Here is a 23,100-nt window from a genome sequence, read left to right as displayed (position 1 = left end):
TTTTTCTTGGTAAAATAGGAAAAAATTTCAGCCAAAGAGGGCCTCCTTTGGTGAAATACCAATTAATTTGGTCAAGGTTTAGGAATTCGGTATCTGGATTGCTCTGTCGAGTAAGGTCTTCTTTTGAGAATAAATATTCTTCAGTCTTCTTTTGTGAAATCGAGTATGATCGAGTTTTCTGATTATTCAACTCTTCTAAAACTTCGAGAAAATCTTTTATTCTCTTATGAATGAAAACTCTCCTCTTTTGAGTGAAAAACATGATAAATCCACTGTAGGTCTTAGCGTCTTTGTCGATGCTTTCAGCTATATCATTTTTTACCAATAATCTTTGACTTTGAAATCACTCTTGACTTTATGTCTTGATCTATGTTTTTATGTAATCCATCCATATATCCTTATGAGATCATGCAAGAAACATTGTTGAATTTCTCAAGTAAGTTTACTATTCTCTCATGTTTTCTTGAGGATAATGTATCACCAATTTGCACTTTTTGAGTGTACTCTTTAATTCCAATATTTATTAAGTTCAGTTAGTAAGCTTTAAATCATTTCTCATGTTAAATCTTATATTCAAATCATTATTGCACACATGATAATCAAAAGTTTCTTTATTTATTGGAATTGAAAAGAACATAGACTGGCAAACCTTACTAAAACCCAAAAATAAAGATAATTAACTGAATTCAAAGACTGACGCAACTAAAGCTAAAACAAAAACTAAGAAGACTTAAAAGACGACATCATTCTGAATGGAGGGACACAATTCTAGAGTTTATACCACTTCGGTCATCTTCGATGGATGACTTGAACTTTCCTGCTTTTACTATCTCTTCATATTCCGATTCAAGCCTGTCATATGCGGGACAACCCGTTGCTTCAATAATTTCTCTGTTCTTCAGTTTTGTCACTGCCTCAGGGTAGTTGAACTCATTCTGGCATGGAGCGAATGCACGGTTTAGACCGATTGGGTGAATGAAGGAAACTAGGTCAACTGATTCGAGTTTGGATATTGATATTAGGTTCAGAGTAGGAGAGGGTTGATTTTGAAAGGTAGGCAAAGGATTAGTCTTAACATTGGGAGTAGTAGGAGTGGGTATAGTGACTTTTCCTTGCTCAATAAGTTCTTGGATAGCATGTCGGAGAGTAATACACCTGTCAAGAACATGACCAGGCATCTGATGGAATTCACAGAATTGTCCATTATCCATGTTTGGAGGAAGATAATTAGGCAAAGGCTTAGGTTGTAAAGGTGTAAGTAATCCCCTTTTCATCAATTTTTGATAAGCAACACTAAGGGACATTCCAAGATTGGCAAACTGTCTTCTAGGCTTAGCTTGTGAAGGCTGAGTAGCTTGAAGAGATAGTGCGAATGAGGTGTTGGCCACTTGTAAGGAATTGACATTAAGTTTGAAATGTTTGGGTTTTGACTCAGACGAGTTACCAAAAAATCCTGAAGAATAGGCATCCTCAACTTGATTTCCAGCCTCAAGGAGGGATTGGAAAGTGGGAAGGTACTGAGGCATCAAGTATTTGGCATAATTTGGAGTGAGATTCCTGAGGATAATCTTGACTTGTTCCTTCTCTTGAGGTCGATCCCATAATTGAGCGGCTTTAGCTCTCCATCGAGCAATAAACTCAGTAAAATTTCCCCGGGTTTCTGTTTAGTAGTTTATAGGTCTCTTCTTATGAGTTCAATATCCGTGTTGAATGAATATCGACCAATAAACTCTTTCATCAATTCATGTCATGTTCTTACCCGAGATGAATCCAATGACATTAACCAGCGTAGGGCAGGACTTGTAAGGGTTCTTTGAAAAAGTTGTGTCATCTGTTCTTCACTCAAACCCTGAGATTGCATGATGCCGACATATACTTTTAAGTGAGTCCCAGGGCATCCAATACCATCAAACTTCTCCATATCTGACATTGTGAACTTCTCTAGCAGACGGACCGTGGGAAACAAGGTCATTGCCCCTAATCCAAGAGTAAGATCGTCAGGGTCTTTAATATTCTTCAAAGCAGTTTCAACCTGAGTTATTCAATGAGTTAGGACAGGGTCGACGTGTAACTGATCATCTTCTTGATTTTCAACGAGGTCAAACACATCTTGAGGTTCTATAGTTTTATCTTTTCCCTTTTCAATTTTTAGGGATTCAATTTGTGTTTGGACAGAAGCAATAATCTGTGCTTGAAAAGATTTTAAAATCTGACGGAGTGCAGCTTCATCCATGGTACTCGTTTCTTCTCGTGGCAAAGACTAACTACTTGGCAATGGTACTCTGAAAAGACGACTATTTTCACGGACCCAAAGTGGTACAGATGAAGGTTTAGAACGTTTAGGACCAATTATCACCTGATTGGAAGTAAACCAAGGTTAACCATTGACTCTAAAGGTTTGACTCTTAACCACATGATTAAAGTTTCGATATAGAATAGTCCAAGTCCAGTGGAAAATATCGAATCCAAATGCATTATAAGCCTATAGTGACCAAGAAAGTGAGAAAGGTTAGACGCGAGTCTACCCCTGATTGGGATTGAACTTTTGATCAAATAAATTAATTTAATCCTAAGATTAAATCTTTCTATACAAAGTGGTCTGGATCTTTAAAAGTGAAACCAATTAGTCCAATTGATTTGGTATTGATCAGTTTGATCATTTGTCAATTGGGCTAACTGGTTTAAGTGGTTCAAATTAATCGGTACATTTCACCGATTGGGTCGGACTGATATTGCGGATTTTGTTTGATTATTCTGGATCGGTCTGCCCACTTACCTGTTGGTTGGATTGAATAAAGCAACCCGGGAACACCCATAGTCAGATCGGGTCGTGACCTATAGGAAAGCTTCTAGACTCTAGGTTTACTACGTGCACTGCAATTTTATCTGGCCACCCTTTTCCAAATACACCTATATACCTCTCGATACGTGGTGACTTGGTTTGATATACCGTATAGGTGATAGTCTAAAACCTCAACTCACTTCTCTGAAGTCAAAAACAGCCAGTTCGATCTCCAGTTGAGAGGTGGCGCACGATGTTGAGCAAGGGCCCACTTAAATACCTCTCTTCTAGAATAGACGTAGTCTATCCTCCTCGTACAGTAGGGTACAGCGGGGCAAGATCTTGCTTAGGCACCGGTTTTGACCAAGAAGTGCAATTGATATACTTAGACCATCTTTCATACCTACGGGTACGAGTCAAAAGTTGTAGCCTTCATAAATGGTTTGGCATCCCACAAGGGGACCAACCACGTATTAGTACTACGTTGGCAATCGGAACATGTGACTGTGTGGCTCACAATAGGTCATAGGCTCAGGTCGCTCCAGCCTGGGTGCATCAATATACCTCTCAGAATCACCTGATCAAACGGTATTGATGCCCCGGTTTGATATACCCTAAGGTACGTGACTAGAGTTGTGGTTTTCATGAATGACGTCGCATCTCCGAGGAGAGCGGGCCATGCACTAGTGCCACGTTGGCTATAAGGGACGTGCAAGCGTACAAAATAGTAAACGTGCTAGTGGTGTGTGGAAAATGGGGTGGAGTGTACCCGGGGCCTTTTCCGAACAAATGGGCCCGTGGGTCAAATTAAGCCATCATAACATTACTACCACGTGAATATTAATCAAGGTATACAAAACACATTATATCGCAATTAAGATTAAAATAGTCATATATACATCAATCAATATTATGGCACGTTAGCACAATGACTCATAACTAGACCCAATCATTGGAACAAGCAATTAATTTTTAGTCCAAACAAAAATATACCTTTTTATATGGTCCAATCAAGGTCATTTTGGGGTGACCCCAAACAAATCGGGATTTCAGCAAATATTAAATTAAGGATAGAACATTGAATTAATGATGTTTGTGGAAATGAAGATTTATTTTTTTTTATTTTTTTTTTTAGAAAAAACAAACTAAAAAACTAAAAAAATTTAAAAAAAAACCACCAATGAGTCGTTATGACCATACCATCTTTTACTAATGTCACCCCAATTTTTATGTAAATCACAAAGTAATTACTATCGTTGAGGTAGCATTAAAAAAAATTGGTGCGTCAAAAACAACTCTTTGGTCACATAGAGGGTTGCCAATAGTATTTTACAACAATTGGGATAAAATTTTGAGACATTATTAGCACACCTATTATTTACTTACAACCCACCAATCATCTTGAAAAATGAGTAATCGTTACATAGAGATAGGTGAATTATAAATAAACAATGGTGTGTTAATAACAATCCTCTAAAACTCTCATCAAGAAATTCTCTAAAATTGAGATTTTTTTTTATTTGAAGAACTTTAAAACAGTAAACAAAGCAAACAGTAGGCTAAAATCATAATTATCTTTTTTTGGTAAGTTGTTTTAGCATCTCAAAATTTGATTAAGGGGGAAACTAGAGGGGATGGTGGAAGGGTAGATTGCTGATTCATTGTTGGCTCGGTAATGGGATTGAGATAGTGAAAGAGGGAAAACAAACAGAAATTGAACGATGGAGAACGTAAAATTGATCTAAGAGTCAATTTAGTTTAAATTTGGGGAAAATAATCAAATTGACGATTTCAGGAGATTGTACATCGAAAGAGAAATTTTAACCAAGAAATACAGATTTTAATTAATGAAAAATAAAAGAATTATTTTCGATCATCAAATGTTCAAATCTCCTTGAAAGATTTCAAAACTTTCCAAAGAATCATGAAAAATCCCTCAATTCTTATCAATTTCACAGAGAGATTGAAGGAATTATTTGAAACTTAGACGAACACTTCGATTCACGAAGAAAAATGAATCGTGTAACATCAAGAACAATTCGAAAACAAAGCCTTCGCAAATCTCCTTATAAAATTACTACAAGATTATCGAAGAATATTCAAATCTCCTTGAAAGATCTCAAAATTTTCAGAGAATCATGAGAATTCCTTTCGAATCTTGTAAATTTAAGAGAGAGAGATTGAAAGAACTAGTTTGATTCATGAAGAAAACTTAAGAACTTCGAACAGAGAAACCTCGTTAGATCTTTCGGTAAATCTTCTCCATTACAGCTAACCTAGAAGCTAGGTTTAGATTGATCGTGTTGGAGAGACATGGTAAACTGTTGAAGATTGAGATCTTGGACTTTAATCAACCAAAATCTTCGGATTTCGCCTAGTATTTCTCCTTAATACTCGATCGATCGACTGATTAATCTTTGAAAACTTCTTCGTCTACAAATGGATCTCTCGTTCAAATCTATCATTCAGTAAAATAACAAACATAGACTCCACATTCAAACTTGAAGAATCATGGACATCTAAGGCCGAATACGAACCAGATCCGGACAGAACAGCAATCTCTCCTCACTTTACACCACTTACATCTTCTATCCCAACAATTTTTTAGACATCTCTTCGTCCATATCATCTCCTCTCAGGGTCAACTTGAAATCAGATCTAAAAAACTTCGATTCATAACGTCAATTGATGCCCAACCTATGCTGCCATTGTAGCTCTTAATTTGAGATCGGACTGATCAACAAACACTGGTTTACATTGTTAATCTGCGTCCCACCTACGCTGCCATTGCAGCGTTTTAATTCGAGATCAGATCAAGGAAAATATGATCAAGAAAATGAACCGATTTTCTTTTTACGATCCTGATGATACTAAGATTGAAGATTATAACGATTTACTCGGTTTCTTTTTTTACTTCTTTACCGTCTCTTCCTTCTCATATATGGAGAAGAAGATAAAAATAGGAAGATTATAAAAACGCTAATAACACACCACCATAACGGTTCGGCAATGAAAAACGATTTCTTCTAGGGGCACACCACCCTTAAAATCAATTGTAAAACAGCGGGCAAATGCTATTTGTTAAAAGGATGTTGAAGATGTCCCTTTTTAATTCTATTTGCTTGCTCCTGTTAGGCACATCAAAGCAATTTTTTTTTTTTTTTTAAACAAACAAAAATACCGTCTAAAGCCAAATTAACTTACCTAATCAATTTAAAAATACTATCAAAGGATAGATCGACACACAAAAACAAAAATAAAAAATCCATGACCCAATAATCATTATTCCATCCTTATTAAAACCATCTCTTGAAATCTCATATTGTTCAGAGTCACCCTAAGTGACTCTCAATTGAGCCATATAAAACAATATGTCAAATTAAAATACTCAAAAATTGAATCAAATTATGTTAGTAGAAGACAATACACACCCAAAAACAAATGAATGAAATAAACTAAGCAAGAAATAAACAAAGCAAGAAAGGGTCTATTTGGCAAAGTTCCCATACTTGGGGTCTTTCAAGTTTGATCCTCAATTATCCTCAGTGGAGTCGCCACTGAAAGCGCCCTCGATCCGCTGGGCGCACGGATCCGCTTTTGACCCTCGAGGTTTGGGAGTTGCCACCTAGTTATTACGGTCTAGGAACCGGATACTGACTCTAAACGGATAAAGAAACTAATCTACTAAAGAAAAACTGAATCCGAAGATCACATTACGGGGTTGGAAGGTGTTAGGCACCAACCCCGCCCGACCAATGCCGGTCTCTACTTATCCCAAATAAGACTACATTACTAACAAATAACCTAGATAAAAAAAATAAAAATAATAAAAGAAAGTTTACCTTCGAAACGCAACAATTCTATTCCCTCAGATCTAGTAAAATCACTCTTTGTACCGTACTCCTTGCTTGTTCTGTCTTCGGATCTGATTTCTGATTTCCGAGGCAAGGTATCTCTTTCTTAGATCTGGATTCTTCGAGTTTGTTATGGATTTTGGGGTGTTTTTGAAGGGCTTTTAGGTATTTTTTAGGCTAAAATCGAAGAAGAGATGTTAGGTAAGGAGTTGGGGCTCTAAAACTAGGGTTTATGGGAAGCTAGGGGGCTTTTTGACCTACTTCTCTTAGAGTTTATGATTTGATACGAAAATAGGGTGTGAGGACCTCTATTTATAGATTTTTTTTAAGGGTAGATTTAGATAGAGTTAGTGTTTAATTAGAGTTCTTTTAGTTAGAGTTGTGTGTTTAGTTAGACTTGTTTTAGGTAGAGTTGTGTTTTAATTAGAATTGTTTTAGATGGAGTTGTGTTTTAGTTAGAACTCTATTAGATAGAGTTATTATTTAATTAGAACTCTATTATGATTTTGACTTTTAATCTTATTTGATTGACTTTTAATATTTTGACTTTAGTCTTAATTGATTAACTTTTAATATCTTGACTTCAGTCTTGCTTAATTGACTTTAATTTTGACTTTAGTCTTACTTGATTGACTTTAATACCTTGACTTTAGTCTTGCTTGATTGACTTTAAATTTTTGGAGAACCCTCCTTTATTATATCTTTAATTCTTTGGACCCCCAAATGGAGGGGTCCTTAAAGAAATATCTTACGAACCCTCAACAATTTTCCATGAGAGCCCGATTAATCTATTTTTTTAGTTCAAATTTTTAAATTAATTTCATTAATGTTTTACTTTAATTATTTAATATTTTATTTATTAATTTCGAAATTTTTAATTATGAAAATTGTGAAATTACCGTTTTGCCCCCGAAGAGGACTTTTCACGTTTTAAGTCGGTTTTTAATGTTCTAGGATGTTTTAGAATCGATTTTTCGTAAGGAATTCAATGGAAATATTAGTTTGTGTTATTTATAAAAAATTTTGTGTGAAATAGTTGTGAACTTTATGAGGGGCATTTTCGTAATTTTGTCGAATTTTGTGAAAATTGACGAAGTGATTTATCTGGTTTCGATTTCTTATTTTATGTGTTCGAAAGGGTTTTCCTAATCGTAACGTAGGCTCTAGGGTTGTTTTGATGTTAGGGGTATTTTGATAATTTGATCAATTTTTAGTGATTTTTATCGTGAAGCTTCTTTTTGGGTCTGTAAGATGATGATTTCTATGTTTCTAGGGTCATATTTTCCTAGCGTAGCGTGGTTTCTAAGATTTTGTCAGTTCGAGATACCTCATCCGGATTTCTGAAATATATCTGCTAACAAAATAAAGCAATGGAATAAACATCCATCATTTGGAATTGTTGCAATCGGGTTGACGAGTTGATTAATCAGGCGAATGCAAAAATGAGGTGTCTACAAAAATTTATGAAAGGTATTTTCATCATTTTGGTGATTTTTACTGATTTTTTTGAATTTTTGCGTGAGGTTTCTTTCAATCACTATGTGAGTATTTCTAAGTTCCAAAGTCATATTTTCCTAGTGTAGCAAAGTCTCTACGTTGTCGAACTGTGTAGCGAACCTAAGCGTACTTGCTTACTAAATCGGGTGTAAGGTGTAGCGATCATAAGCGTGCGTAAACTTCTATGTCGAGTCGTGACGAGTAGGGGGATGAAAAGAAATTGAAAATAGAATGAATCAAATAGTACTCACAAGCCTTCGAGTTCTTTTATGCTCATCATTAGGAATCCACAACAACCACGTGACGAATTGTCGAATTAGGCAGATGCAAAAATGGGATGTCTACAAATGCCCCTCTTTGGCAGAGGGTGGAAGCAAACTAGATACCCAATCTATTGTGGTAGATAGTGCAACATCCGAATGCCAAAGCTACTGACAGCTCATTTTACAGTCTGATTTGACAATTTGTCGAAACGTCCAGATCCCTGAGGGTAAGCTCTCTTTGGGAAAATGTCAGATCCTTGAATTTTGAAAAATTCTCCTTGACTAATGCAAATGCAATGTGAGTGCACGTGTATACCATTGTGTAGTGATGATTTTGAAAATGTGCACCTCTATTCTGCACATTCATGCTGGGAAGACAGCAATCTTAACAATGAAAAACTATGTAAGATCAACATAAAACCCGAGCAACGTTTGAAAAAAAAATCGGATAAAACTGAGTAAAATCTAAGTATAAACTGAGCATAATCTGATAAAAAATCTAAGAATAATCTCAACGGATTTGAGCAAAATCTAAGTAGGTCTGAGTAAAATCTGAACAAGTCTAAGTAAAATTCGAGGAAGAATCTCGGCAAGTCTGAGCAAAATCTGATAAAGAATCTCGGCAGGTCTGAGTAAAGTCTGAAACGAATCTTAGCGGGTCTGAGCAAAATCCGAGACTAATCTCAGCGGGTCTGAGTAAAATCCGAAAAAGAATCTCGACAGGTCTGAGTAAGTCTGAGAATAATCCGAGACAAATCTCGGTGGGTCTGAGCAAAATCCGAGAAGACCCTCGGCGGCATCTGAGAAAAATCCGAGAAAACCCTTGGCGGCCTCTGAGCAAAATCCAAGAAAGAATCTCGGTAGGTCTGAGCAAAATCTGAGCAGGTCTCAATAAAATCCGAGATGAATCTCGACGGGTCTGAGCAAAATCTGAGAAAACCCTCGGCGGTATCTGAGCAAAATCTGAGAAAACCCTCGGCGGCGTCTGAGAAAAATTTCAGAAAACCCTCGGCGGCGTCTGAGCAAAATCAGATAAAGAATCTCAACCGGTCTGAGTAAGTCTGAGAATAATCCGAGACGAATCTCGGCGAGTCTGAATAAAATCCGAGAAAACCCGCGGCGGTATCTGAGCAAAATCTGAAAAAGAATCTCGACAGGTCTGAGTAAGTCTGAGAATAATCCGAGACGAATCTCGACGGGTCTGAGCAAAATCCGAGAAGACCCTCAGCGGTATCTGAGTAAAATCTGAGAAAATCATCGGCAGCGTCTGAGCAAAATCTGAGTAGATTTGAGTAAAAGATTAGAGTAAAATCTCATTCCATAGGAATCAAATTTTTTTATTATTATTTATTAATTTATAAAAGTCAGATCTACATTTTAACTTTCTTTGAACCTTAGGGGTTTTCAAAAAATGCTATCGAAAGGGTAACCTTTAATTTCATATTTTCCTTATCCTTTGGGGCTGGAATTGATCAGGCTTAAGAACAAAAAATGCCCATAGTTTGATAGAACCTTATACTGGGAATAATTGAACATATTTTGAAAAGACATGCCCCTAATGTAGGGGGAAAATAAATATGCTTCGGAACAAAAGGATAAGTGCCCCTTAATATGAAAATTAGAAGTCTTAGATTATCACAAATGCGATTATGATTCACTTTTTATTTCGATTTTATTAAAGATCATGAATCAGGCTCATCTGTTGGAAATAAATATTCACTTTTGAGATTCATCTTGGAGATCACATTCTTTCCCCTTTGGCTTGCTTGGGAAAGTAAAATTTTCTAGATCAGTCATAGACAAGATACATGTGTCTTCTAAGTCTTTGCCGGACTTAAATTGGGTATTGAAGCTTGGTCATTCAGATTTCTGATGCTCTAACTCGGTTCGTCTTTTCAGATTCTCGGCTCAACGGAGATTTTCTTTTAATTGCTCTATCTTTTACCTAAATTGCCTGTTCAGGTTTTCAATCTAGCCAGCATGCTCTAATTTTTGCCTAGACCGCCTTTTCAGGTTTTCGATCTAGCGAACTTATAATTTTCTTTTTCTTTGCTCTGATTGTTGCCAAGGCCGTCCTTTCGGATTTTCAACCTCATGAGCTTGCCTTAATTTTTGCCTAAGCTGCCCTTTCGGATTTTCAACCTAGCAGACTGTCATTTTTTTTTTCTAGAGTTACTGTCTGATCAAGCTTGCTATTTTCCTCGATCTTTTCGTGCGGTACTTAGGAAGACTTCCATAGGTGGGCTTAGGAGTAGGCTAAGAAAGAAAAGAGACTTGAGGCTCAAGAACCCGAATGCCCCTTGTGTGGCAGTCCTTTAAAATAGTTTTCTTTTCCTTCCCCATTTTGACAATTTTTTCTTTGCGGGAACATATTTTTTTTTATTTTTTGAACTAGTCGGGCCTGAAGTAACTTCTCAGGTTGCCTACGTACCCCAAAATTTGGGATCAGACCAAAATGTAGTTCGAACATTTCCCTCCCCTAAGTTAGGTGATCGGGCTGAAAAAGAAAAAGGTTTTTTTTTTAAAATGGCTGCAAGGGGCTGAGAAAGAAGATATTTAACTGGATAATAAGAAAATTGGTCCGACCGAAAATGGCCTCCTCAAATATAGTACCGCTTGCTCTGTTCAAGGTTTGTCGGTTCTGGTAATTCGACGCCATCGTGATCTTGTAGTTTGATCTGGTCAAGCATTGAAACAATGCTTAAAACAAGCCAAAATGAAGGTAACTAGTGGAGATTGATGATTCGTGATGCTAAAATTTATTTGGTAGACCTTGTTAGCTTATTTGATTGAAGTCTTTGCATGCCTATTATTAATTCTCTTGGAAATTTATATTTCTTTCCATGTTTGCCATCTTTATAATTGAAAGTTATAGTGATAGGTTATATCCTTAAGATTAGCTTGGAGAATTCATGCCTATATTTTACTGCGGAAAAACAAACTTTTGATTTGTATTTTTTTCATTTTCAATTTTAATGTATGTTTCTTGTTTAAATTTTTTTTTTCTTTCTTACTCGGGCTACTAAGCTAGGAATTGAAGATCTTTTTTACTTCATGATCCAAGGCCTAATATAATTTTCTCCATTTTTTTTAATTTTTTACAAAAAGAGATATAGTATGTAAGAACGAAAAAAAGACCAAGAGAGATTTGAGAGAGAAAATGGAAACTTGTGTTTGAAATTTGAGAGATGAGAGTAAAAAACTTGAGAGAAAAGAGGTAATGTAAAATTAGTAGGAGTTGTATTTTTCTTTTTTGAACTTTTAACATACAAGGGCTTCAATGTTGTTCTTTTAACCTTTAAGTTTCAAGAAGAGGATAGTTTTAAAAAAAAATGAAAAAATGAAATTAACAATTTTGCTTGGGAACGTTAGGTGGGATTTGAGTTGTTTTTATTTTATTTTATTTTATTTTAGTTTTAACATAGATGGATCGATCAAGTTTGTTTTTCTTTAATCTTGAAGTTTCAATGTGTGGAAGTGTATGAGAACTTAAAGAGTTTGTTGCTTTTTGGGAAACTAGCATTTGAAAATCCAAGAGAGATTGTAACATTTATCAACAATTCTAATGTGTAAGACTTTGTAAGAAAGAATTTTTTTTTTTTTTTTTTTTTTTTTTTTAAAAAGAAATTATCACTCTTCGAGGTCTTCAACGTGTGAGGGTTTATTATAATGATAAATTGACAAGGATTATGTAAGGTGTCCCATTCCTATAGAATAGGAAAAGTATATGGGTGGGTGGTTTTGATTAGATTTTAAAATGTATAGGACTCCTAATCATCCGTTTTCTAAATAGCACACAAATTGATTCATTTAATCCCCAATTAAAATGTGCCAAATAGACACTGTAAGTTGTTGTAGAAACCGCACACCTTCAAGATCTCAACTCTTATTATAAATAATAAAAATATGTGGAGGAACCTCCACTGCTTAGGACATGTAGGATTTTTCGTTTTTTTCTTTTTTGTGTGTTTGGGAGATTTTAGGGAGCCTTATTTCATGGCGGGGCATTAGGCAATCGCCTAAATGACCTAATGAACTGGCCCATTTGCACATTAAAATTTTAATCAATACAATCATACTTATTTAGCAAAAAATTAATAAATTAAAGATTGGGTTTTTTTTCATTGATTCCTTAAATTAGGGTTAGAGAATATTCTCTTTATGAGAGCTTTTTAAAAAAAAATCTTCAATCGTTCATGAAGAAATTATATTTTTAATCTTTTCTATTTCCACTCTGTACATTGACTGATTCTTCTATGATCTCATATAGAAAGAGAATGTTGGGAAGAGAAACTCAAAGAAGATCCATATATATGCACAAAGTTTGTGCGTCTATGCCATCTATTATGTACATAGCTAGGGACTGATTTACTTCTACTGCGAGCTGATCTTCTACTACTTAAGCTTTCTAGTCCTGTTAAATGATACCCAATGACCTTTCATTTCATGATGACTACAAATTTGCTCTTCAAATATTTTTTATTTTGAGAAATACAGCAAATGACACATCTAGAAGTCCCATTTGACCGTATTTTTATACTCCAAGTAGCAATTTTTGTGCTTTGCGTTGCTTCGCTTCAATCATAGATTGTTTTCATAACATGGCCTACCTTATTTCTACTTCCAGTTGTGGCTACTAGCCAACCAATGTACAAATGCCTGGCATGGATGGATTTGAGCTTCTTGACCACATTGGGAGAGAATTCAATATTCCTGTCAATAATTTACGATTTTTGCCAATGCCACCATTAATAGGATTTATGGTGAGTATTTAGCGTGATGCTTTCTGTGTCTAGTATGGCTTAGGGTATGTACTATTTTTTTTTTTTTTTTTTTTTTTTTGGCTTACTGTAAACCTTTTCGCTATGAAAACACTTTTTTTGCTAGATTAATAGCAAAAATCTCCTAACAGCCCATTCATGTGGCATCCAAAAATATATATGATTGGATGCCATGGTGATCTAGAATACAGAATTTTATAATTGAATCTCTTAAACCTTTTTTATTTTTTTAACCTTTTGAGCATCCCATAGGTTGTTAATAGTGTGGAAGAAAAAGAGAGAAATTCATAATGCGCCAAATGGTAATCCAATTCTGAATGAAAAATCTGTACCGAATAAGAATAACTGAGAAGATGCTCAAAGATACACAAGAATATTCCTTCTTATTATCATTATTTCAATTTTAAGCCAACTCTCTCTTCAAAAACAAAAACCTTCTCTCGTACATACAGATCGAGAGATCTGAGGACATGGGAAAGAGGAACCAAGAATCGACAAGCCAAGGTACGTGATCCGGTTGGTGGTTTTTAATTTCCTACAAATGAAAGATTGCTGTTTTAATTTTATTATATCCAACAAAACTACTTAGATTAGTCACAAAAAAAAAATGTTTGGTGGACACTTGGTTTATTTAGATCCAAAACCAAGCTACTCGGCTCGACAGTTTTTTTTTTTTTGGCTTTTGGATGGGATGAATAACAAGTGATTTTAGAATAAAAAACATCACTACTTTTAGCTAATTACAAAATTATACCATTTTTCACATGATTTTGCATTTGATGATGAATTAAACATAATGATTTCACCAAATAACTGATGGCTTCTGGGAAGTGCTTTTGGAACTAAAAAAGCATTTCCAGTGTCTTGCCAAAATAGCATTTCTTATAGAAGTGATTCAAAGAGAAGCGAATTTGCAATTGAAAGCTTAGCTGCACCTCGTCACTTGAACTGAGACTTCTCACCATCCATAAGACAAGAAAATGTTCATCTGTTATGGCCAAGCCATAACTGTAATTAATTGACACAATGGGATGATAATATTTTTTTTTTCAAGTACAATTGGATGATAATATGATGCTGGTGCGTAATCACGACAAAATAAAAATAAAAAAATCTATTTCATTGTGTATTAGTTGATATTAAATTTAATCCAAAATCAGTCTTGATGAAGGAAAAAACTAGATGGAGAAAGAGAGAAGAAAAAAAAAAACAAAAAAAAACACAATTTATAAACTCAAAATAAATATTATTAGACCTCAATTTGCCACCAGCCATCAATGTTACCAGGCATGCATGACATGAACACATCCTCAATTATTTCTTCATCACGAATTTCCCACCTGTGTCAGTAAACTACACCTCGTTCTCTTTCTCTACCAATATCTTCTTACACGCCTCGTAACACATGAAGGAAATCCCGGCCGCAGGGACCAACTTCATGCAACTCGGCCCCAACCCTTTGTAAAGGCCAGGTAGGCCTTCCTTTTCGAGAATGCACGCAAGAGCATGAAGCATGTTCTTGTAGATTTGTCTGCCACTGAGAGCCCCTACTTGCATATGCTTGCGAGCCACCTCAAGTGGGAATGTCGCACTACTTGAGATCGCACCGGCTGCTGATCCAATAAGTAGGGTTGCAATGTTGCCAATTTCCTCTTGTTTGAATACTTTCCGATAAGCCTTCCGCAACATATCATAAGCAAAGTAGTTGGTGGCAGCATATGGAACTACTCCAATTAGACTTGGAGTGAGACCTCTATATAGTTCTGCAGGTCCCTCCTCTTGAACGATTTTTAGGAAAGCATGCAGTAGGTTGTCGTACACACCTCTCTGCCGTGCAACAAATTTCATTATTTTTCATGGTTACTAGGTTCGGAATAAGAAAAAAAGAAGGGTAAATTACACTTCGAACCTCCCGCCCTGTGGTGAGAAATAAGTCCATATTGACCCCTTTACATTTTGACAATCGCACTTACCTCCTCTTTCACACACGTGTTAAAGTTTAGATGTTATGTTACTATTTGACCCCTCATTTATCTTTTTTTTATTAAAAATTAAATAAATTTTAAAACCATAAAGATATCCCCATCTAAGCATTCACAAATAAACCCATTTTTTCTCAGGGATATTTTTGTTTATAAAAAAGAATTAACATTTTAAAAAGGGTAAAATGGTCCTTTAAATCATTTTTTAACTGTTTGGTTAACAAGAAGTAGACAGAAGGGTGTAAGTGAATCTGTTGGATAACTATAAGGGAAGTAAATGCAATTGTCGAAACATTAGGGGGTTAACATAGAATTATGTCAAATTATAGGGGGTGAAAGTGTACCTTACCTAAAAAAGCAAAAGTCAAGAAAATATGAATGCTAGAGAACAATGAGGGTCTGGTTTGAGCTTACCTGTATGGTTAATCGAGTTTTAAGTAGCTCAAGAGGGTATGTACACAAGGTTGAGCTGACTCCTGCACAGGCACCAGCGACCAATGACGGTGGAAGGGAGATCTTAGGCTCATCTCCTGATTTGGGCGTCAAGTTCTTCTTGACTGTATCATAAGCAAATAACTGCAAAAAGGTATAAAAATTATTGAGAAATAAAGGTCGAGAGACCTACCAAAATACAAGCAAGACTAAGACTATCTAAGTATCTAAACCCATTAGGGACAGACTCCTACCTAAACAAAAGATTCTCAAAACCCAACCCATCAAATTCAATGAAAGATTTACACCAAAAGAACACAGACCCATAGAATTATTAGTTTGGCATTTTCACATGATCAGCACTCAGTAACAAATTGAAAATGATTTCATGGGCTAACTCAAAACACCATAAACATGTCGGACCCAAAGGTGGACGCAAACATTCGCATTCAGTTTTAAAGCCTAAAATCGTTGAGAAAAACCTAAAACCAGTATTACAGATCAGAAACAATGGATTGTTAAGGGTATCAAAGTAGAAAAACCCTAGAAATGATAAAACCTAGGTTTTCCTACATCAATTTCGGTATCAAAGGGTTGTGCTAGCTTAGGGTTCTATCATCCTAGATCAATTTTCTGGATCCCTAAAAAATTGATACTTTCTCAACTTCTGCATTACAGCAAGTCCATTTCCATCTTCATCTTTTATTCCCTCATCGGTACTCTTACTCTTCCCTCTATTTTTCCCTATAATTAATCTCTCTTTCTCTCTGCCATAACAACTTCTGTACTCCCATATTACAAATACTATCCTTTCCATTTGAAATTTTCTTTGTAGCAAATATAGCGTAAAATATATGAATTTTCTTGTCTATGAATTTATGAGTACAGATCACAAGATTCCCAGTACATAATCCATAATTATCCTTACTAGTATATTAAGTTAATAGTTTTATGCTTATTACAATATAATATTGAGACCATATACCATATGTTTCAGCAGACCAACCGGAATACTTGCAAGGGTACTTTTGATTAGAGTTGATGTAAACCCTTTCGATAGCAATTTTGAATTTCACAAGCTTAGACTTACTTATCCCAAGACTGGATCCCACATAAGTGTACTTTTTGGATGGAGCACCCAAATGAAGAGGGAAAAGAACCCACATGACAGCCCATCACCTCTATCACAAAATCTAAGTCTGCAACTTCCCCAACTGTGAACCTTACTTTTCTAGAAATCGACTGCCAAGCTCGGCACAACCTCGAAACTACATAGCAAACCCTAGAACAATCTGTTCTGATCTGCCAAAGCCTTAAGGAACACCAAGGTATCATCTATAGGTTGAAGATGAGAAACAACCGGGTCATCGAATCCAACCTTGAAACCTGCCAAGTCTCCAATTTTCATTGCCCTAGACAACATTCTCCCTTGTGATTCAACAACATTATTATATTTTAAATATTAAAAAAAATATATGATTACGGATCACCTTGCCAAAGGCCAAAAAAGCTCCTAAAGAAACCTACCAGACTTCCATTACCCAAAATCAAAAACAAGAGAAAGAAAACACATATTAAAAGAATCAGGTCCTGATGCTTTGTAATCACCCTTACCAAACATAGCCTGAAGCATCAATAAGGTTCCTTCAACTTCCCCACACAAAATAGATACTGACAAAGCAGTGATAAGGTTCCTTCAACCTCAATAAACTTTCCAACCCACATAACAGTACCCCAGATATACTAATGGCAGATAAATGACACCACCTTTTATTTGACAAACCTCACAGATCAACAATAACACAACGATCCAACTTTTTTAGTTTGGGTTTCTGAAGGACAACATGCAACGTCGTAAATAAGATCATTGACCACACCGTCGAGCATTTTGCCGTATCATTTAGGCCCTAGGCCCTAACATTCCATGAAAAATTCTAATTGACATTATCAACTGTCACATACAACCCATTCCTCTTAGTAATAGAGGTTTTCATAGGAAACTAAAGCAAATGCCCTTGAGATCTCAGACATCCTTTATCAACCTCACTTTCCTATTATTGACCTTGTTAACATCCACATGTCCTTTCAGGGCTATAATGGGTCTCATGATCCACAATTATCGGGCTTCTTTTCGAATCCTCGGATCCAGCACCAGACTACCGCTCCCATCATTCTTTAACGAGTTCTTATTGCAACACAAAGCTATCTCCTTCTGCTTGACTTTTCCCACGAAGTCGTTGAGAAGATCACAGTCTACCAGGCAATTATCATGCAAGGAATATCAGAACAACCCCGCAAAATTCAACCATCAAGAATAGGGAGCAAACATTGGATAGGGTTCTAGACAGTTGGATTTTCTCAATGGAATAATAGGCCATCATAGGGACAACCTAAATACAAGAAAGCAAGGCACAAAGGAAAGGGAAGATGCGATATGCATACTAGAACCAGGACGAAAAACAGATGATATACCTTTGTAGGGGAATGCCAAGGAATTACAAGGCATAACCAACTCACCAATTATGATCGAGCATGTAGAAGAAAGGGACAGTTTTTTAAAGAGGACATGCCCGCTCAACCCTTCCTTCGATAGCCCACATAACAATAGGGAGAGAAAGCTTGACACACGATGGTACCCAAAACTGCAAGATGAAGCAAGGTCTAAGTAGAAACTAAAGCTCCTCTGTTTTGCCTATAGGAAATAGAAGGCAGTATGGGAAACATTAGGATTGTCATGAGCATTAATTGCATATAGGTTCAGATGCTACAGTTCATTAAAAAAAAAAACCACACCAAATGAATGTAGAATGTGGGCCTCCTACTATCTTAGCCCACCTGGATTTCCCACTCCACTAAATCATATCATCTAAGCAATCACGAGGAAATGTGATTCAATGAATCTCAAAATTAAATGCCTTGAGATTATTGGAACGGTTCGATTGAAGCATTGGATCTAATGGAGCACTAGATCTAATGGAGTTGACTGTTTTGCTGGGCATTGGTGATCAATAGGGTTTACTAAGTCCCCAAAAAGCATGACATGTGGAAAAAGATTCAGGATTTGAATCTTTCCCGAAGGACACATTGATGGCCTTTGAAGGCTCACTTGAAGACATCAACACATCAGAACACATGTCAACTATCTGAAAGCATTTTCCTTGCTAACAAACTTTGAAAGAGACGTGTTATGTTGGCATTTATTACATGTTCTCCTTATGTTACTATTGGAAGCACGAGATGAAATCATCTTCATACTTATCAAAAAAAAAAAAAAAAAAATTGAAATCATCTTCATTCTCCACAACTTATGGTACAACCTCGATTTATGCATAGTAGGGCGATGCGTTGTCATCACCAGACAACATGAGATGAACCAATCAAGATTTTTGAATTTTGAAGCAGACGGATTTAAAATCATATTAAATTGGAAGGATTTGAGATTGATTGAAGGTGGGAAATGATTTTTCCGTGGATTCTTGGCTAATGTTAGTGCCCGCCTTCCTCTCCCAGCTCTCATGTGAACACCACAGTCTACCAAGAATCTTTATACATCATTCAACAATACTGAAGCATGACTCATTGTATCAACTATGGAAAGACACATACAATAAATCATTAACAATGGACTGACTGCAATTATTGGCCAAAAACTTAACTAGATTGCAAGCAACGAACTGAATAACTACAAGTCTACAACCACTACCAACTTCAATCCATCACGAAACCCTAATGGCACATTCTCAAACTTTAATCCTCGACACATGGCTATATCCAGCAAGCTCCTTAACTCAGCTCCAATGGAATAGAAGATTGAAGAGTTACGCTTGTAAAAAGGAAGCTCCACAAACTTGAACCAAGTTCTCTCCTAGAGCCAATCAAGAGAACTATTGATCAAGGCAAATCACAGCGTAAGTCAGATTCCATGATAGGAAATTTTGAAGGATTTAGATATCGAAATAAGTCAAACTCCAACTTAGATTTTGCAAATAAAACTCGTGTTTGGATTGAATTAGAGCAAGATCCTCCCCAGAATGAAATAACAGTCTCAAAGCTTCCAATACATCCATCCAAGAGTACTCACATATGAATGCCCTGCACCACTTAATATTGAGTAGCATTCTCCTCGACTTCAGAATCAGCATTTTTGTAAATCGAATTCTTAGTGCATAAATGTTTTAAAGCTACCATCAATGATTTCCATCCTTCCCCATCCAAACGTTTTTGGTAATCATTGGAATCCTCCAACCTTTCTCTGAATACTCCAGAATTCTAAGGAATCTACCATGGTTGTTCTAGGCTCCCACGCTAGCTTTACTTTGCCATTTACCACTAATTTTCTCTACACCAGTTCATTTGACGGTCACATGCTTCGATTGAAAGCTCCTGTAGCCATTTTAGCACTTCGTCCAAGAAAATCAAGGAGATATACCTCAGCCTCCTTACTAAAAAATAGTGGTATTTATACAATTCTTCAACCAACACCACTTGATTTTGAACACTTTCAAGTACACTTGAACTAGCATTGCCATCTGGTTTTCAAACCCATCTAAAATGTGACAACCTTTCAGAATCTCTAGTATTACCAACATCAAATAATCCTGTTGCTTATGCTTTCATTTCAGACCCCTATCACTTCCTATGGATTCAGTTTCTCTTGGCAACCAAACCAAAGATTCCGACAATTGCTATGAGATTTCCTCAGCATACAGGCAATATATGAAATAGAAGAGAAGAAGCATACAAAAGAAGATTGAGGAGACCACAGTAAGAAAGAAAAAGAAAATGAGAGAGAGTGTGTGCATTGAAGATGCATTTTGAAACCAAAGAAGTAGTGCACTTTCATATTCCTAGACCCATAGTTGATTCTTGTAGACAGACAAGAATGGTTAGGAACAATCTGACCAAGGGTCAAAATGATTTCGTCGACATCGATCACAGCATTAATCCATATAAAAACTTGCACATAATCAAGTACCAAAAAACTACTGATCAACGAGTCAACTGCAAAACTGCCAAAAGTATAACCCAAATAGAGAACTTCTCAGAATTCCTTCCAAAGGAGCTCTTTAAGAAATTAAAGATTCAAATTCTCTCCAAACCCACACAAAAAACAAAAGCACACATGAGAAAATAAAATAAAGTAACATGAAAAACATGTACACTGTTATAAACAGAAATAAAGACCAAGTTATTGAAACCCAGTTGCAACCACAAAATAAGAGGAAAAAAAAAAAAGAAACCTAAAATACACTCAAATACTCAACAGAAATAAGCGAATCATAAGAAGTGCCAAGTAATTATAGGTAACATGATCAATCAATAAAAAAAAGTTGAAGGTAACGTAGTTTAACTACTTCTGTTTAAGAAAAGTAGAGAGAAGTAATTGATCATTCTACATGGTTGCTTGGTCCTTCTAAATATGCAAGAGAGCGAATACCCAAGGTAATTTCCTCTGAATGCAGCAACATCCTGCTTTAAAATAGGTGAATAAAAGAGCAGGGACAAAGAGAATCAATAATTCATCTCTTGTAATTGTGTGCTGGCCAAAGATATTTGATATCATTTACTAAATAAGTTTGGCAGATAATGAATTTTTCAACAAAACCAGCAGAGTTGGTGGAGGGATAACCGAAGGACCCAGGGAGTCCTCTAGCAACAGAGATCCCAAATTGTGGACAACTCTCATTATTCTGAGGTATGATTAAATGATGTTACATATGTATCACATTTGAGGAAAAAGATTGTCAAAAGGAACATAATTATATAATTGGCTCTGGTTAGCACTATGGGTCTCAGCTCAAGATTTTCTGAAGAGATTGAAAGATGGTACTATAGAAGCAGTTATAAAAAGACTGAACCTGAATAGAGTTGGAAGGAAAACCTTAAAGAAATCTCGAATGGAACTCAGGAAACCATTTGATTCGGGATTGATGTGGTGTAAGTATAGAAATAGTAGAAGAATGGAGAGAGAGTATTTCCTCCGTTCGGATTCAAGGATTCTAGTAAGGTTTATCAGAGATTGAAGTCGAATTTTTTTTGGCAAGTTTCTGTAGATACCGCCTACGGTGAGTTCGGATACTCCTAATATGATTATATTGGTGAAGATAAAGATTTGAAGGAATGGTGCTAAAAGAACCTGTCGAGAGAATCTAATAAAGGATCCCCTACAGGTTAAATGTAGGCATATATGGTTCTTTGGCAATGGTTTTGTTCTCATAAAATGGTTTTCTTTTTTCATTAATTACTCAACAAAATGGACAAAAGCCGACCAAAACCACAATCGGACTCAACGAACACAACAGAAACATTCCGTAACACAATCCCCTCCTAATAACCTCTACAGAATCAAAACCACACACATACACACAAAAATAATGAACAGATAAACTGATCGGATATCAATATCAAACATAATATTAGAGAAACATATTTAGAAATTCTATTGCAACAATAACTAAATCAAAACGAAATCTTGAAATCGAATAACCAAGCAACCAAATAAATCAATGAATATAGCATTTGTAACACAAAAATTAAAACCCAAATGAAAGAAACCTTAATCATCAAATACCCACCTCTATAGCCTTGCTTGGCGCAACCCGAATCACATTAACCAAATTACCCCTAAACAAGCCCTTCCATCCATCAGTCTTCATAATAGTATTAAACACTTCCGTCGTGGAGTTCCCACTGCTCCCAACCATCAAATGTGTCCTTATAGTCTCCAATGGGGCAACAGCCGTTCGTGAGAACGCACCCGCAATCGCCCCACTGATCAACCTCCTCAGTGACGGATTTCTAATCTTCACCTTAAGTTTAAGACCAACCCTTTTATTATCAATCATCCCTTCTTCGATTGCCTCCGTGGTCTCGCTCATCCCAGTTTCCTTAGAAATCCCAACAACCTTAAAACCAAATTCGGGCGACGAAACATACTTGACGTAAAGGTCAGTGTACGGAAGCTTCAAACCATTGTCTCTTGAATTAGGAGAATTTGGCGAAACCCCGAATCCCACTCCCATCTGACCAACGCAAGCGAATAAACCCCCTGGATGATAATAGCTCTCTTGGGGACTCCATTGAAAACCCATTTCAGAACTAGAGAAAAACCCATCTTTTGTATCGCTAACAGCTTGCAATCTTCTTTGACCCATTGTTTCCAAGGTTAAGGTTTTTTTTTCATGAAACCGTATATAGGTTTTGTGGTTGGATATTAAGTTGATGGGTACTCTAAAAACGCCATTTTTAGCAGATGCGCATCACAAAAGGAAAGCTTTTCTGGAGAATAAAAGCAGATTGACGTCACAAACATGCAAATGGAGCAACTTTGAGAATATTGTTATCCTGAAATAACCGATATTTGGGGATAAATCGAAGAAGGGCGGATGATTCGAGAGATTTTTAGCGGAAGAGAGACGAGGATACAGTCTCTATTCCCACCCTCAGAATAAGAGAATGTGGGTTTAGTGTATGTTTATTAGAATTAAATCTTTGCTTCCCCTGTAATAC

General features: G+C 36.2%; 1 protein-coding gene across 1 annotated transcript; it reads right to left on the bottom strand.

Moving 5' to 3' along the window:
- Positions 1-14,276: 14,276 nt before the first annotated feature.
- Positions 14,277-23,100, bottom strand: SHS1 (Mitochondrial substrate carrier family protein). Its single transcript, XM_086418558.1, has 3 exons — positions 22,167-23,100; positions 15,574-15,735; positions 14,277-15,004 (listed from the first exon to the last, which is right to left on the bottom strand). Exons 1-3 carry the CDS (start codon positions 22,743-22,745, stop codon positions 14,531-14,533), a joined length of 1,215 nt encoding a protein of 404 aa, XP_086274684.1. The 5' UTR covers positions 22,746-23,100; the 3' UTR covers positions 14,277-14,530.

The sequence above is a fragment of the Akebia trifoliata genome, chromosome 12 (assembly GCF_017979445.1).
Source record: "Akebia trifoliata isolate Shusen 1 chromosome 12, ASM1797944v1, whole genome shotgun sequence".
Lineage (NCBI taxonomy): Eukaryota > Viridiplantae > Streptophyta > Magnoliopsida > Ranunculales > Lardizabalaceae > Akebia > Akebia trifoliata.
Note: the sequence above shows the minus strand (reverse complement) of the source record. Positions and strands in the feature narration are given on the sequence as shown.

Excerpts from the sequence above, each read along its gene's own strand:
- SHS1 (XM_086418558.1), bottom strand. The coding sequence starts at position 22,745 with ATGGGTCAAAGAAGATTGCAAGCTGTTAGCGATACAAAAGATGGGTTT. Across the intron at positions 15,736-22,166 it reads CGCCAAGCAAGGCTATAGAG|TTATTTGCTTATGATACAGT; the intron begins GTGGGTATTTGA and ends ACCTTTTTGCAG. Across the intron at positions 15,005-15,573 it reads AAACTCGATTAACCATACAG|AGAGGTGTGTACGACAACCT; the intron begins GTAAGCTCAAAC and ends GTTGCACGGCAG.